At 36.5% G+C, this 18,446-nt stretch overlaps 1 protein-coding gene across 2 annotated transcripts in view; it reads left to right on the top strand.

Moving 5' to 3' along the window:
- The window catches only part of PHKA1 (phosphorylase kinase regulatory subunit alpha 1), a 397,078-nt gene that overhangs the window by 345,911 nt on the left and 32,721 nt on the right, over positions 1 to 18,446 (top strand). For both annotated transcript variants that reach the window (XM_053580169.1, XM_053580168.1), the window contains one exon: positions 10,439 to 10,609. In XM_053580169.1, coding sequence (XP_053436144.1) covers positions 10,439 to 10,609 — 171 coding nt within the window. The remainder of the gene's footprint in view (positions 1 to 10,438; positions 10,610 to 18,446) is intronic.

Below are 18,446 nucleotides of genomic sequence, written 5' to 3'. Positions count from 1 at the left end.
CAAAACAATGAAACAGAAAACTTTACGGGATAAAATTGGGTGGAAAACCAAATAATAGCGGTAGAAACACTAACAAAAATGAAGTTCTAATTATTGAAATAGGCAGCAATGGGAAATTATAATTAAACTAGAAAAATTGAGAAAGAAAAAGGATCTGTATGGAAAAGGTTGAACTTAGAAAACAAAACAACAATCAACAACATGAAAATAAACAAAAAAAAAAAACAACCAAACCCCCCCAAAAAAAAAACACAGCCAAAAACAAAGCAGTATGTATATGTTATTGAATATTGTCTGGGCAACACGTGGTCTTCTGGGGTATGAGATGTTAATCACAGTTCTGATACGACTGGAGGCTGCTAGTTTCTCAAACCCCAGCAGGTAGACACCCTAAGTCTCTCTTCAGCCCACTTAAAAGGCACTTCGAAGTTGTTCACTTGCTGAGCAGAAGCTTTCCCAGGGAAGTGCTTGTCACTGGAATCACTGCTGAAGTGGCTATCCACTTACCCTGTGTGTCAAAACTGGTCTCCCTCTGCCCCCGAGGGTTAGGGCTGCAAGGCGGCTCAGACCCTGCCCTTAGGCTACTTGGTCGCTGGGTTACCAGCTCCCACCCAATTCTAGCTCTGCGACCCTGAGGGCGGAGCTTGCCGGGGCAGATCGCTCGCAATGGCTGCCTGTGACCCAGAGCCAAACGCTATTAGCTCCGTCTGGCTCAGCGGCTCAGACTGGGGCCCTAGACAAAGGCCAAAGTTCACACTCCCGCTCAGGCTCTCCCCAAGGCAGTTCAGCTGAGTGCCAAGTCCAAAGACACCAAAACAGTTCACAGGTAAGGCCTTTCTGGTTTGCGGTCTCGCTGCTACTGAACTTACAATTGCGGGCGGCTTTAGACGGATTGAACTCACGCGACCACTTGCCGGTTTTCCACTGTTTTAGTCCTCCTCTTGGGGTCCAGAAGTCTCTCGCTGACTCCCTGTATCCTCTCAGGGGTGATGATAGGCAGATACTACCAGCCAGAGATGCCTGGAGTCCTATCTCCCCAGACTCACGGTGCCCAGATGCAAAGAAGCTGTTACTCAGCTGCCATCTTGCTCTGCCTTGGTGCGGGAGCCGGCGGCAGCTGAGGGCGTGTAGAGCTCAGCACATCCTCGGGTTGCAGGGAACAGGAAAACGAGGCCGCCCGGAGCCCAACCAGTTATGTAACCGGCAGGGGCCGCAACCCGGACTGAGGCCAGTCTGTTGTATTTCTTTATGGCTCTATTTCTCCTGGCTAAGTCTAGGGAGAGGTTGTGATTCCAAATATTGATCCATTTCCTTCACATTGTCAAATTTCTGGGCATAGAGTTTCTTGTAGCATTCAGAGAGGATCTCTTGTATCTCTGTGGGATCAGTTGTTATTTCCCCTTTATCATTTTCTGATCGAGGTTACTAGAGATTTTTATTTTATTTATTTTTTCAGAAAACCAACTCCTTGTTTCATTAATTTTCTGAATGATTGTTTTGTTTTCAATTTCATTGATCTCTGATTTAATTTTGGATATTTCTTTTCTTCTACTGGGTTTAGGCTTAGATTGTTCTTCTTTTTCCTATTCCATAAGATGGCTTGTGTGTTTGTTGATATGCTCTCTTTCTGTTTTTCGAATATAGGCATCTAAAGTGATAAATTTTCCTCTCAAAACTGCTTTTGCAATATCCCACAGGTTTCGGTAGCTTGTGTCTTCATTGTTGTTATGCTCAAGGAAGTTAATGATTTCCTATTTTATTTCTTCCTGCTACCATCTTTCATTCAACAGAGGGTTGTTTAATTTCCATGCCTTTGTGTGGGGTTGAAAGTTTTTGTTAGAGTTGAGTTCTAGTTTCAGTGTTTTGTGGTCTAAGAAGATACAAGCTAACATTTCATTTTTTTTTTTTTTATTCTGTTGAGGTTTGTTTTGTGAACTAGGGTATGATCAATTTTGGAGAATGTTCCATGGGGTGATGAGAAGAATGCATATTCTTTATCTTTGGGATGTAGTGTTCCATATGCATCTATCAAGCCCAGTTGTTCTAAGGTCTCATTTAAATCACTTATATCTTTGTTTAATTTCTGTTTAGAGGATCTGTCCAGCTCTGTGAGAGGAGTGTTAAAAGTCCCCTGTTATTATGGTATTATCAGATATCATATTGCTCAGACTGAGTAAGTTCTGTTTCAAAAATCTGGGAGCATTTAAATTGGGTGCATAAATATTTAGAATTGAAACTTTTTTGTTGTATTTTTCCCTTGACCAATATAAAGTGACCATCTTTGTCTTTTTTGAATTTAGTTGCTTTAAATCCACATGTATCTGAAAATATGATTGCAACTCCTCTTCTCTTCTGAATTCCATTTGCCTGAAAAATTGTCTTCCAACCCTTGACTCGAAGTTTTAATTTGTCTTTTGAAGCCAGGTGTGTTTCTTGCAGACAGCAAATGGTTGGCTTGTGTTTTTTAATCCAGTCAGCCAATCTATGCCTCTTCAGTGGGGAATTCAAGGCATTAACATTTATCGAGATAATTCATAAGTGTGGTAGTATTCTATTCATTTTATTTTGTGAGAGTCCATTGCTTATTTTTATCTTTTGCATCAGTGTGGAAGTTCTACTAATAGCCTTTTAAAACACAAGTAATAGTTACTTTGCCTGATGCCTTTTAAAATTTTATTTTCCCAATTTTTTTCATAGTCCAATTGTGGGTCATCTCCTAGGCATAGATTTGATATCACCATCTTTTCTGGTAACTGCTATTATCTTGTATTGTATTCCATTCACAAGTGCTTTGAAGAAGTGTTGTATAATCATGACATATACTGGTTGACTAAAAAGAAAAACAAAATGAATTAAGAACTAAAATATGTATAAAGCAACTTCCTACATGGGAGTGAAGTTTTTCCATTTCTTTCCCAATAAGGCAGAAAAGGGAGTTCCACCCAACCTCTTTTCCATTTCAGAAAACAAAATTTAATTTAAAAAGTATTTGTTAAGTATCTGTTTATTCATTTATTCTTCCAACTAATTTAATTTAATACATGGCTACTATGTACCAGGCACTGTACTAGAGAGCATCAGCATCACCTGGAAATTTACTCACAATGCAAATTAGGGATTTATCCTAGGCATGCTGACCCAGCAATCTGTGTTTTGATAAGCTCTTTTGGTGATTCTGATGCATTTTACAATTGAAAACCACTGGGTTAGCTGTTCTTATGATTATTAATTAATTTAGTAAATATTAATTGAGTGCTAATTTTGTGCCAGGCACTGGAGATACAATAGTATACAAAATGGATGTGGTTGTTGCCCTCCTGAAGCTTACAGTGTAGAAAGACTCATCTGTAATTAAATTTTTTTGGTTTAAATCAATGATTCAAAGTGGCTTAATAATTTTTTATTAAGTCTTTTGTACATAGATCATAAATACATTTATGCCATTTTCAGTGTTGATTATTTGTACAAATTGGAATGCTTTCATCATACTAATCAACATATTTTTTATTTTTTTTTTATTAAATCATAGCTGTGTACATTAGTATGATAATGGGGCACCATACACTTGGTTCATAGACCGTTTGACACATTTTCATCACACTAGTTAACATAGCCTTCCTGGCATTGTCTTAGTTATTTTGCTAAGACCTTTACATTCCACATTTATTAAGATTCACATATACCCTTGTAAGATGCACCGCAGGTGTAATCCCATCAATCCCCCTCCTTCCACTTACCTCCTCCCTCCCCTCCTTTTCCCCCTTCCCCCTATTTGTATTCTACACATGATATATCCAACTTGTACTTGCAATGTGCTCCATATTTGTGGTCCCCCTACTATCTCCTACTACCCCCTCCCACCCCCTCCCCTTCCCTCTCTCTCCCCTTCCCTCCTTCATCCTAGGCTAAAGCTGTGTTTCATTTTTCATATGGAAGTGTGAGTTATTATAAATTGGTTTCACAGTAGTACTGAGTACATTGGATACTTTTTTTTCCATTCCTGAGATACTTTACTAAGAAGAATATTTTCCAGCTCCATCCATGTAAACATAAAAGAGGTAAAGTCTCCATTTTTTTTACTGCTGCATAAATCAATGATTCAAAGTGGCCTAATAACTTCAGATCTGTCAAGCTGAAGAAAGTTAGGCCAGATGACAACCAAACAAAAAAATGGAAAATTATGGGAAGAAATAATAGGATTTTTGTTAACTTTAACCAAATACTCCATAATTAATTAACAAGACTTGGCCAAGTCTGTCATAGCCAGATTAACAGAGGACAGAGGAATAGAAAATAATTTAATTTAAAAAACTCAAAACTATTGAGAAAACAGTCTAAATTGTACCCTATCAGATTCATACACTTTCTAGTTTGACCACACTGTCAATAGCCTAGGACCTTGCAGATAAAGGTAAGACAATGAAGATGATTTAAATGTCAGTTCCTTTACTTCAGAGTTCAGTGTGTGTGATAATCACTTGCCAATACAAATGTTTGGGGATACTTTTCTCTTTCATATTGCAATGGTTTGTGATTTAGACATTTGATCCAAAATAAAATGTGAGTTCCTTTCTCAGAAAACATTTTTATTATCTTCCATTTTATATTTACTTCTGAATCTAAACTGTCAAATATCCATTTTCCCCAGTGTATTTTACCCTTTACTTGGTAAATTTTTTCAAAGTTCATTATGTTATAGCATGTTTCAATACCTTATTCCTTTTCATTGCTGAATAGTATCATTATTGTATCGATCACCATATTTTATTTATCCATTCATCAGTTGATGTACACCTAGATTGTTTCTACTTTTTGACTTCTATGAATAATGCTGCTGTGAACCTTTGTGTACAAGTTTTTATATGAACTTATATTTTCATATCTCTTAGATATGTTTAGTGGAAGCCCTGGGTCATATGGTAACTATGTTTAGCATTCTGAGGAACTGCCAAACTTTTACAAAGGTGCTCTACCATTTTAATTTCCCACCAGCAATGTATAAAGGTTATAATTTCTTCATATACTCACCAACCTTTATTTATCATTATCTGATTTTTTTATTATAGCCATCTTAGTGAGAATGAAGTGGTATCTCATTGTGGTTTTGATTTGCATTTCCCTGATGGCTAATGATATTGAGCATCTTTTCATGTGCCTATGGGCCATTGGGTTATCTTCTTTGGAGAAATATCAATTCAAAACCTTTGCCCATTTATAATTATTTTTTGTCTTTTTATTGTTGAGTTTCAATGATAATTTATATATTCTAGATATAAGTCCCTTATTGGATATATAATTTGCAAATATCTTCTCCCATTCTCACCAGTCTCTTAATGATGTTCTTGAAGAAATAAAAGTTTTTAATTTTGACAGAATATAATTTATCTATTTTTTTCTTCTGCTGCTTATGTTTCTGGTGTCATATTTAAGAAGGCTTTGCCTAAGCCAAAGTCACAAAAATTTATTCTTGTTTTATTTTTTGTTTTGTTTTTTTGTTCTAAGAGTTCTATAGATTTAGCTATTATATTTAGGTCTATATTAAGGGAGGTCCCCAAGACCAACCCCAGGTTTGATGATTCTCTGGAAGAATTCACCAGACCCAGTATATAGTCGTACTCAAAGCTATGCAGTAAAAGAATACAAAGTAAAATCAGCAAAGGAATAACATGTACTGACCAAAGTCCAGAGAAAACAGGCACAAGTTTTCAGAGTACTGTCCCAGTGGAGTCACACAGGATGAACTTAATTCCCCCTTCAATGAGTTGTGACAATGTGTATGAAATATTGCCATCCAAGGAAGTTCATTGAAGATTCAGCACCTAAGGTTTTTACTGGGGACTCGTCACATTCACAGCTTCTGTCTGGTATGTACCAAAACTCCAGACTCCCAGAAAGAAAGCAGATATTCAACATAAACCATAGTGTTTGTACAAATAGTTTGGGTATAGTAACCTACTGTTATCAGTTCTGGGAATGGTGGGAATCTTCTTGAAATCCAAGTTTCCAGATGGCTGTCAAGGGCCAACCTTGTAAATATGCCTTTCCAAGATTAGCAGTTCAGGCCTGCTGCATTAACCCTTTTCTGCACAATTATGCATTTAGACTTAATTTTTGTGTACAGTGTAAGGTAGAGGGTCCAACTTTATTCTTCTGCATGTGGATATCCATTGTTCCAGCACTATTTGTTAAAAAGACTATCTTTAATTAATCTATTGTCATCCTTGTTGAAAATTAATCGATCAAGGGCAGCGTCTGTGGCTCAAGGAGTAGGGCGCCGGTCCCATATGCCAGAGGTGGTGGGTTCAAACCTAGCCCCAGCCAAAAAAAAAAATAATAAAATAAAATTGATCAAAATACATACAATGGTTTGTTTCTGGACGCCCAGTCCTCTTTCATTGATCTACATGTCTATCCTACACCAACATGACAATTTTGATTGTTATAACTTTGTCCTCTTTCATTGATCTACATGTCTATCCTATACCAACATGACAATTTTGATTGTTATAACTTTAAAATAGGAAATGTGAATCTTCCAACTTTAGTCATCTTTTGTAAGATTGTATTAGCTACCCTGTGTCCCTTGAATTTCCATATGAATGTTTGGATCAACTTGTCAATTTCTACAAAGAATCCAGCTGAGATTTTGATAGAAATTGTGTTCAATTTGGGGAGTATTGCTATGTCAACAGTGTTAAGTCTTCTTATCCATGATTTCTTTTCATTGAGTTAAGTCTTTAATTTCTTTTAACATATTTTATAGTTTTCAGAGCATATGTTTTCTACTTCTTTTGTTAGGTTTATTCCCACATATTTTATTCCTTTTGATGCTATTTTAAATTGAATTGTTTTCTTAATTTCAATTTCAGGTTGTTAATTACTGCTGTTCAGAAATAAAATTGATTCTGTTATTATAATAAGAACATTTAACATGAGATTTACCCTTTAAAATAGAATACAAAGTAAAATCAGCAAAGGAATAACATGTACTGACCAAAGTCCAGAGAAAACAGGCACAAGTTTTCAGAGTACTGTCCCAGTGGAGTCGCACAGGATGTGTGTAACTATAGGCATGATCTTGTACAGCGGATCTCTAGAACTTTTTCATTCTGCATAACTGAAACTTTATATCCATCAAATAGCAAGTTCCCAGCCCCTGGCAGCTACCATTCTCCTCTTTGCTTCTATGAGTTTGCCTACAGTATCTGTCCTTCTGTGACTGGCTTATTTCATTTAGCATACTGTCCTCTAGGTTCATCCATGTTGTCAGTATTTTTTTTATATCAAGGCATTCATTATATGTATATGCCACATTTCCTTTTACCATTCAACTCTTAATAAATATTGACATATGTATAGGTTTTTTCATATCTTGGCTATTGCGAATAGTGCTGCATTGAGCGTGTGAGTGCAAATATCTCCATAAGATCTTGATTTCAATTGAAATCAAATCAAATCAAAAAACCTATACCTATGCCAATATTTATTAAGAGTTGAATGGTAAAAGGAAATGTGGCATATACATATAATGAATGCCTTGATATAAAAAGTACCATATGGTAGTTCTATTTCTTTTTTCTTTCTCTCTTTCTTTTTCTTTTTTTTTTTTTTTTGAGACAGTGTCTCTCACTGTTGCCTACACCAGAATGCAGTGGAATGGTCATAGCTAACTATAGCCTCAAATTCCTGAGTTCAAGTTATCCTCCTGCCTCAGCCTCCCAAGTAGCTGAGACTAAAGGCATGTGCCACCACACCTAACTAATTTTTCTATTTTGTATAGAGACAGAGCCTTGCTAGTCTCAAACTCCTAGCATCAAATGATCCTCCAGCTCAAAAGTGCTAGGATTATAGATAGGTGTGGGCCGCTACATCCAAACTATTTTTAAATTTTTGAGGAAACTCCATATTGTTTTCCATAGTAGCTGTGCCATTTTACATTTCTACCAACAATGTAAAAGGATTCCAGTTTCTTTATATCCTCATCAACACTTATCTTTTGTTTGTTTGATAATGACCATCCTAACAGATGTGAAATAATATCTCATTATAGTTTAATTTGCATTTCCATGATGATGAGTGATGTTGACCATCTTTTTAATATACCTATTGTCCATTTGCATATGTTCTTTCATGAAATGTCTACTCATGTAAAATATAATTTATTTTTGTTATAGATATCATGCAACTTTACTGAATTTATTTGTTAGTTGTAGTTGCTTTTTAGTGAATGCCTTAAGTATATTCTGAATACAAAATCGTGTCATCTAAGATAGTTTTACTTCTCCCTTTCCAACCTATATGCCTTTATTTAAGGAGAAATTTTATATTATAAATGCCTGTATTAAAAATAATAAATTCCGCAAATTAATAACCAAAACTTCCATCTTAAGACAATAAAAAAAGAAGAGCAAATGAAATCAAAATCAAGCAGAAGGACAGAAATAGTAAAGATTAGACTGAAAAGAAATGAAATAGAAAATAGTTGCCCTGGCTAAAACCTCCAGTGCAATATTGCACAGAAGTGATCAGAGTGGGCATCCTTATCTTGTTCGGATTTGGGGGGGAAAGAATCTGTCTTTGACTGATGATGTTGACTGTGGATTTTTATAGGAAAATATCTAACTTTTATTAAATCAAGACATTTCCCTTCTGTTCCTAGTTAGTTGAGTGTTTTTATCATGAAAGTGTGTTGAATTTTGTTAAGTACATTTTTGCATCTATTCGTTTTTATTCCTTAGTCTATTGATACGATGTATTGCATTAATGTTTAGGTAGTAAAACAACCTTTAATTACTAGAATAAATTCCACTTCATCATGTTGTGTATTCCTTTCAGTATATTGTTGAATTTGATTTTCTAATAGTTTGTTGAGGATTTTTACATCTGTATACATAAAAGATATTAAACTATAGTTTTCTTGTGATATCTTTGTCTGGTTTTGTTATGAGGATAATATTGGCCTGATAGAATGAGTTTGGAAGTGTTCCTTCTTCTATTTTTGGAAGATAATGTGAAGAATTAGTATTAATTTTTCCTTAAATTTTTTGTAGAATTAACCAGTGATACCATCTGTACATGGACTTTGTTTGTGGGGATGGTTGTACTTACTAATTTTATCTCTTTATTTGTTATAGGTCTTTTCAAATGTTGTTTCTTTTTGAGAAAATTTAGAGTTTGGGTAGTTTGTATCTTTCTAGTAATTTGTCTATTTAATCTAGGTTATGTACTTTGTTAGCATATGGCAGCTGATGGCATGGCCTTTTATAATCCTTTTTATTTCTATAAAGTCACAATTAATGTCTTTTTTATTTCTTTACTTCTTGGTCCATCTAGCAAAAGATTTGTCATTTTTGCTTATATGTTAATAGAAGAAATTTTGGTTTTATTGATTTTTCCTATTGTTTTCTTATTTTCTATTTTATTTCTTTCCACTCTAATTATTACTCTTTCTGTCCTTATGCTTGCTTTTGATTTCATTTGCCCTTCTTTTTTTTATTGTCTTAAGATGAAAGTTTTGGTTATTAATTCTTTTTATTTTGAGACAGAGTCACTATATCACCTTCAATAGAGTGTTGTGGTGTCATAGCTCACAGCAACCTCCAACTTTTGGGCTTAAGCAATTCTTTTGCCTCAGCTTCCCAAGTAGCTGGTACTATAGGCACCCACCACAACACTCAGCTATTTTTTTGTTGCAGTTGTCATTGTTGTTTAGCTGGCCTGAGCTGGGTACGATCCTGCCAGCCTCAGTGTATGTGGCTGGCACCATAACCACTATGCTACAGGTGCTGAGCCAGTTTGGTTATTTATTCTTTTTAATACAGGCATTTATAACATAAATTCTCTCCTTAAGGCCTGTTTTAGCTGCATGCCATAAGTTTTTGTGTTGTTATGTTTTGTTTTCATTCATCTTAAAATACTTTCTAATTATCCTTGTGATTTAATTTCCTTAATGCACTGGTATTTAGGAGTATATTGTTCAGTTTTTACATATTTTTAAGTTTCTTAAATTTCTTTCTGATGTGTCTTCTAATTTAATTTCTTTGTGTAGTTAAACATGCTTTGTATGGTTTCAATTCTTTTAAATTTATTATGGCTTGTGTTATGCCCTATAAAAGCAACAAACTAAGCCACAAACCAGATAGAAATTTAATAGAGATAACCAGGTAAAGACATAGCCATGAATGTTCCAGGTCATCAGTATTTTTATGGCTCTTCATATGTATCACCAGATTATGTTCTAAAAAGGTTTTACCAGTTTACAGGACTACTGGTTATATACAAGAATATTGGCTTCACTGTAACCTCTTTATCTTGGCTGCTTCATCTAATACGTGCTTTATAATTCTTAAAACTATGGTTATTGTTCACTGTGCTATAATACTTTATCACAGAAATAGAGAAAACTTTTGATTTATTTTCTTCTCTTTCTTCTCCCAAGTCACCTGGAACCTCTGTGACTCCAAGTAATGAGTCCTTTTCTAGTACACATGATCATCAGTCATCTAAAGATAGTCGTCAAGGTCAATGGCAACGCCGAAGAAGGCTGGATGGAGCACTAAATAGAGTCCCAGTTGGATTTTATCAAAAAGTATGGAAAGTTTTGCAAAAGGTAAGTATAATACATATTGATGTCTCTTTTCTTCCATCTTGAAATTCTCAGTCTCCATCATTGAACAATGACATAACTGTAACATTCCTGTAATTATGTAAAAGTCATATATTCATATTGACAAAATCAAGCAAAAAACACAAAAATGAAAAAAAGGGAGTAATAGGCAGAGATATCACCTGCTGAATCTTCTCAGAAAAAAGGAAAAGTTTTAGATGAAAAAGAAAAAAAAAACGAAAAACCAAACATACATCAGATTTAATTCTAAGGGAAAAGTTCCAGAAACTACCAGAAGTTCTAGGGGAAGAAGTTGCAGTGCAGAACAAAAAGGAGCAAGATATCAGCATAGATCAACCCCTCAGAAGCTTGGAGCCCAGCAAAAAGGGTAAGTGTGGCAGTTTGTTTGTCCCTCCTTCATGCCTCTGGCAGTCAGCAGGCACCCAAGCTGATGAAGAGCCCTTCTACCTTCACAAACCCAAAAGCTGCTACTGCCAGTGAACTGGGAACTTCTTCCTTTTCTTATTTTTTAATTTTTTTTCAGATTACTATGAGGGTACATACAATTAAGCTACATTGTTTGAATTTGTAAGGTAAAGTCCAAGTTGCAGTTGAATCCTTCACCCAGGAATTGTGCTATATGGTAGAAGTTTACCATAAATCCTCCCCTTTCCACCTCCCCCATCTTATTGAATTTAATTGTGCTTTTCTTGCATGTGAGCCTGTAGTTACAGATCTCCTAGTTTCAATATAGTACTGAGTACATGAGATGGTTGCTTTTCCATTCTTGAGATACTTTACTTAGGAGAATGTTCTCCAAATCCACACAGATAAATACAAAAGATGCAAAGTCTCCATCTTTCTTATGGATGAATATTATTCCTCGGTATACATATACCACAGTTTATTAATCCATTCATGAGTTGATGGACACTTGGGTTGTTTCTACATCATTGCAATTGTGAATTGAGCTACTATACACATTCTAGTGCAAGTATCCTTATGATAAAATTATTTTTTTTTTCTAAGTAGATACCTAATACTGGCATGCAGGATCAAATGGAAGGTGTGCTTTTAGCTCTTTGGTGATAGTCTATACTTCTTTCCAAAAGGGCTCTATTAGTTTACAATTCCCACCAACAGTGCATAAGTGTTCCCCTGTCTCTGCACCCCTACCAGCGTCTGCCTCTTTGGGACTTGGTGATGTGTGAAGTTCTCACTGGGGTTAAGTGATGTCTCAAAATTGTTTTGATTTGAATTTCTCTGATAATTACGGATTATAACTATTTTTTTCATGCATTTGCCTGTTCTCTTGGGAATATAGATTCAGTTCATGTCTCTTGCCCAATGACTGATGGATGGGGTTGTTTGCTCTTTTCTTGTTGACTTGCTTGAGTTTTTTATAGTTTCTGGTTCTTAGCCCTAGGTCAGATTTGTAGCATGCAAATATTTTCTCCCATTCTGAAGGTGGTCTGTTTGCTTTGTTGTGTCCTTAGTTGTACCAAATCTTTTTAACCTGATCAAGTCCCATTTATTTATTTTTATAGTTGCTATAATTGCCAATAGGGTCTTCTTCATAAATTCTTTCCTAAGGCCTATATCATAAAGATTTTTTCCCACACTTTTTTCTGGAGTTTTTATTGTTTCATGTCTTAGATTTAAATCTATTATCCATCATGAGTTAATTTTTGTAAGTGGTGAGAAGTGTGGATCCAGTTTCAGTCTTTTCCATGTAGCTAACCATTCCTTAAATAGGAACTATTTTCCTCAGTGTATGTTTTTGTTTGGTTTATTGAATATCTGATGGTGACAAGAAGGTTAGTTTAATCTCTAGGTTTTCTATTCAGTTCCATATATCTATGTCTATTTTTGTGCCAATACCATGTGGGTTTCACTATGTAGACCTATAGTATAACCTGAAGTCTGGTAATGTCATGCCTCCAGATTTGTTTTTATTTTGTAGAATTGCATTGGCCATTCAGGTTTTTTTTTTCCAATTCCACATGAAAAATCTATGACAAACCCAGAGCCAATATTATACCAAACAAAGAAAAACTGAAAACATTTCCACTAAGAACTGGAACCAGACAAGGATGTCCACCATCACCACTACTATTCAACATAGTCCTGGAAGTTCTAGCCAATGCAATAAGGCAAGAGAACAACATCAAAAGTATCCAACTTGGGACAGAACAGGTCAAATTTTCACTCTTTGATGATAATATGATCTTAAAGTTAGAAAATCCAAAAGACTCCTGGAAGAGATCAAGAAATACAGTAATGTTTCAGGATAGAAAATCAATGTCCACATATTAGTAGCCTTCATATACGTAAATAACAGTCACACTGAGAATCAAATCAAAGGTATAATACCCTTCGCAGTAGCTTCAAAGAAAATGAAATTACCTTGGGATACACTTAACAAAGGATGAGAAGGATCTCCACAGAAAGAACTATGAAGACATTACATAGCTTTACATGAAGACATTATATAGCTTTATATGAAGAAATATGAAGAAGAGAAATAGCAAAAGACATTAACAAATAGAAGAACATTCCATGCTCATGGTTAGGAAGAAACAACATTGTTAAAATGTCTATACTACCTAAAGAGATCTACAGATTCAACACAATTTGCCTTAAAATACCAATGTAATGCTTTTAAGAACTTGAATTGGGAACTTTTTAGGGAAAAAGCACCAGGCCGCCAGCCCTCTTAGGGTTACCTCCTGTAACCTGTAGGCACGTTATTGCTTCTTCACCCATCATACGCCTTTATCCTTCACGGGGGCTTCAGCCCCTTAGTTTTTAATCTTGCTTGTTTCCACACAAATGTTTCCCAACTCTAGCCAAAGTGTAGGAGCTACAAGGGCTAGTAGGGCACCCCCACCAAAAACCAATAAACATCGGAACTGCTTGAATACAACATAGGTAACTAAGACCCAGCACACATCTACCTACTACAGTCAGAGATTAATCTTGAAGGACCCAGAGACAGGCTTGTAGGCTAGATCCTGTCCCCCAGAACTTAATTATGTTGCTCAGAGTTACAGAAGGAAGATTTGTGAACTAATCTCAAATGAGGAAACCCTCACAGGCAGAACCCCATTTGTGCAGCAGCCTTTCCCCCATATGAAGTCCACACTCTTACCCCAAGGCAGTATCCTGGACAGGGACACTCCCAGTATATGGTACCATCATGAGAGAGCTCAATTAGTTTGAGATTCTTCCTACTAGCATATGCTGAATGGAGACCACTGAGCAAGGGAGGAGAAAGACCTTACCTAACAAATGCAAACATTGTAACCTAATTGGTGGGCCCTCATATTAATCTGAAAATTAAAAAAATAAATAAATAAAAAGAATAAGTGTAGCTATAAATTTAGAGTGATGTGCTAGGAATGAACATGCATAAAAATAATTGATGTCTACTTTGATGACAGTGGGAGGTGAAAATAAATTTTTGTTTTTACCACCAAAAATAATTATTTAAAGAAATACAAAACACAGTGGAAATTTTTAAGAATAGACTACACCAGACAGAAGAACAAATTTCACAACTTGAAGACAACTCTTTTGAATTAAATCAGTCAGTCAAAAATAGTGAACACAGAATTAAGGGGAATGAACAAAGCATACGGGAAATGTAGGATTATATAAAATACCCATACATAAGAATCATAGGCATCAGAGAGTGTGAAAAATGCACAAGGGCTGGAAAATGTATTTGAGGGATTAACCAAAGAAAACTTCCCTGGTCTTGCTAGAGATTTAGATATCTAAGTACAAGAAGATCATCAACACCTGGGAGATTCATAACAGAGGCAATCACCAAGATGAGTCATCAGACTGGCCAAAATCAAGATGGAGGAGGAAGGAGGAACCCCTGTGAGCCTTATGGCAAAAATGTCAAGTAATTTACAAAGGACATCCCATCAGGCTACCTGCAGGCTTCTCCACTGAGACCTTATAAGCCAGAAGGGATTGGGACCCCATCATGGTTCATCTTACACAGAGAAACTACCTGCCTAGAATTTTGTATCTTGCAAAACTAACTTCCATAAATGAAGGAGAAAGTAAAACTTTTCCAGATAAGCAAACACTGAAGGAATTTATCAGGATCAATTTATCAAGATCATTGTGGATCAGCACAAGGATCACACTCCAAGGTAAAGCCATCCAAAATCTAAATCTCAGAACTGAAATAAAGCAATAGTAAGCAAAAGATAAAACAAAGCAATAAAGTACTAACCAACAAGTTGAACAGAACAGCATCCCACATATGAATTCTATCAATCAATGTAAATGGTTTTAATTTCCCACTCAAGAGATATGGGCTGGCTGAATGGATGAAAAAACACAAGCCACGTATCTGTTGTCTACAGGAAATACATCTAACCCACAAGGACTCTTGCAAAATAAAGGTAATGATGTGGGAAAAAAATCCCATGCAAATAGAAACCAAAAGAAAGAAGGTGTAGCCATCCTCATATCAGATAAAATAAACCTAAGATAAACAATGGCAAAGAAAGACAAAGATGGTCATGGTGGCAAAGGGGGAAATTCAACAAGAAGACATAGCAATCCTAAATATTTCTATACCTAGGACATGAGCACCCAGGTTCATAAAACAAATTCCATTTGTTCTTAGCAAAGAGATAAACACCAAAAGCATAATTGCCAGGGATTTCAACACCCCACTGACAGAACTGGACAAACCATCCAAGCAGAAAATAAACATTGGACTTAAACAGGACTCTATAACAAATGGGCCTAACAGACATTTATAGAACATTTTACCCAAATACTACTGAATTTAAATTATTCTCACCAGGACATGGAACATTCTCGAAGATTGATCATATCTTAAGCCACAAATCACGTCTCACCAAATTCAAATTATAGAAATTATACCATGTATCTTCTCAGATCACAGTGGAATAAAATTAGAAATCAACTCCAAGAGAAACACTTTGTTCTACACAAAGTCATAGAAGTTAAACAACCTGCTGCTTTATTATTTGATCAATAATAAAGTTAAGATGAAAAGCAAAAGATTTCTCAAAGTAAATGACAAAAAGGGACATAAACTATCAAAATTTAATAGATTCATCAAAAGCAGTCCTAAGGGGATAATTCATAGCCTTAAATGACTACATCAAAAAGATCACAAATTAACAATCTAGTGACATATCTGAAGTAAATAAAAAAGGAAGATTAAATCAAAACCAAAACCAGCAGAAGAAAACTAACCAAGAGTAGATATAACTAAACAAAATGGAAAATAAAAAATAAATAGTACAAAGGATCAATGAAACAAAAAGTTGGCCCTTTGAAAAGATAAAATTTATAGGGCTCTTGCTAAATTAACCAGTAATAGAAGAAAAAGGATCCAAATACGCTCAATCAGAATTGAAAAAGAAGATATTCAACTAATACCATATAAATACTATGAAAATATGCATGCGCATAAACCCAAAAACATAGAAGAAATAGACAAATTCCTGGAAGCATACAACCTCCCAGGACTCAATCCAAAAGAAATAGAACTCCTGAATAGACCAATAAAAAGCAGTGATATTAAAGCAATAATAAAAAAATCTTCCAACAACAAAATGTCCCAGATCAAATGGATTCACAGCCAAATTTTACCTGACCTACAAAAAAATACTGGTACCCATAGTGCAGAAATTATTGCATAACATTAAGAAGGAGGGAATCCTCCCCAACTCATTCTACAAAGCCAATATCACCTTCATGCCAAAGCCAGGAAAGGACACAAGAAAAGAAAAGTATCGACCATCATCCCTTATGAATATAAATGCAAAAATTTTCAATGAAATACTGAATTCAATAGTACATCAAAAGAATAATCCATCATGACCAAGTGGGCTTCATTCCAGGGATGCAAGGATGGTTCAACATATGTAAATCAATAAATGTGATTCATCACTTAAACAAAAGCAAAAACAAAGACCATATATGATCTCAATAAATGCAGAAAAAGCTTTCAACAAAATCCAGCACACATTCATTATAAAAACCGTCTGCAAACTAGGCATAGAAAAACCATCTCAAAATTGTAAAAGCCATATATGCCAGACCCATAGCCAACATCATACTCAATGGGGAAAAGTTGAAAGCATTCCTACTAGAAACTGGAACAAGACAAGTGTGCCCACTGTTACCACATCTATTCAAATAGTGCTGGAACTCCTAGCCAGAGAAATCAGGCAAGATAAAGAAATAAGCAGTATCCAGATTGGGAAAGAGAAGGTCAGATAATCACTTTTTGCTGATGGTATGATGTCATATCTAGAAAACCCCAAGACTCCACTAAGAGACTCCTAGAATTCATAAATAATTTCATCCAGGTCTTAGGTTACAAAATCGAAGTACATGAACCAGTAGCATTACTACAGAACAGTCAAGCTGAGATTCCAATCAAAGATGCAATAGCATTCACAATAGCTATAAAGAAAATAAAATACCTAGGAATATACTTAACTAAGGAGGTGAAAGATCTTTTTTGTTGTTATTTTTGGTTTTGGCCAGGGCTGGGTTTGAACCCACCACCTCCAGTATATGGGGCCAATGCCCTACTCCTTTGAGCCACAGGTGCCACCCAGGTGAAAGAGCTTTATAAACAGAACTACAGGGTGGTGCCTGTGGCTCAAAGGGGCAGGGCGCCAGCCCCACATGCCAGAGGTGGAGCTTTCAAAACCCAGCCCTGGCCAGAAATTGCAAAAAAAAAAAAAAAAAAAAAAAAACAGAACTACAAACACTGAGGAGGGAAGAAGGGAGCAATATGGCTGTGTAGGGGCAGCTCTCCTCATACTGTCCCAGCTAGAAGGAGAAAGATTGGACTAAAGTGAATTTGCACTATTGAAATAGGGGTAGATTGCTAAGAGAAGAAATATAGGTGTTCAGTAACCCTACTGTGAAGAACTGCAAGGATGAGGATGAGAGGGAGGAGGAGAGAGAGCAAAGGACAATTAAAGTGTGTATAAGATTCAGAGCAGTCCAGAGCTTAATAGAAGGGTAAGGGGGAATCTACCAGGCATCTGGAGGCTTTCCCCAAGCAGCAAAACTTAGGAGTTTTCATCTGACACGAGAGTACCACAGAGGACCTGAGACCCAGCATTCTTGCACCTAGTCATTGCCTCCATTGAACCTCCCTCCTGCCTAGCAGAATAGAAAACAATTTTGGTTCCAGCCAGCTTGTGGCCATGGCCCAACTCTCCCTTTTCTTTGGCAACTGAACAGAGTGCCCCCTTCAAAGGCCTGTTTCCCTATGTGCTGGTGTATGGCAAGAGCACTGATCCATCTCACAAAGCTTGGCTGGGCTGTCCCACTGCCAGCCACTAGAGCACTAAGGAGAGTCTGAACCCTGCTCCTCCCCCATAGCCACCATGTGACTGGATGATGTGGTAGCCAGGTTGTCTCTGACTGGCATCCTGTGACAGTGACTGCTTGAGGAGTTGATGGGCCACAGGAAGAGGTGAAGTGAGATGAGCCCTGCCTCCCCACCATATCTGGTGGGCCTGCAAGGGGCCTCTGCACTGCATGGACTTGACTGGGGACTCTGGTAGGCTGTGAACTGGGAACACCTCACCCCCTGCCACAGGAGGAAACAGTGGCCCAATTTTACTAACATTGGCAATACTGGTGCTCCAGTGAGCCTACCTCCTACCAGGTTGGATCTGCCCTTACATTCTGGGGCAGTTGGGACCACCATTGATCAACGCACCTGGCCTTGAGGCTTCTCCGAGAGGCTCTTGCCTGACCCCACCCCTACCGGTTTAGAGAGAGGTGGGCTGAGCCTTGAGTGACCTGCTCC

This window comes from Nycticebus coucang, chromosome X (genome assembly GCF_027406575.1).
Source record: "Nycticebus coucang isolate mNycCou1 chromosome X, mNycCou1.pri, whole genome shotgun sequence".
NCBI lineage: Eukaryota > Metazoa > Chordata > Mammalia > Primates > Lorisidae > Nycticebus > Nycticebus coucang.
Note: the sequence above shows the minus strand (reverse complement) of the source record. Positions and strands in the feature narration are given on the sequence as shown.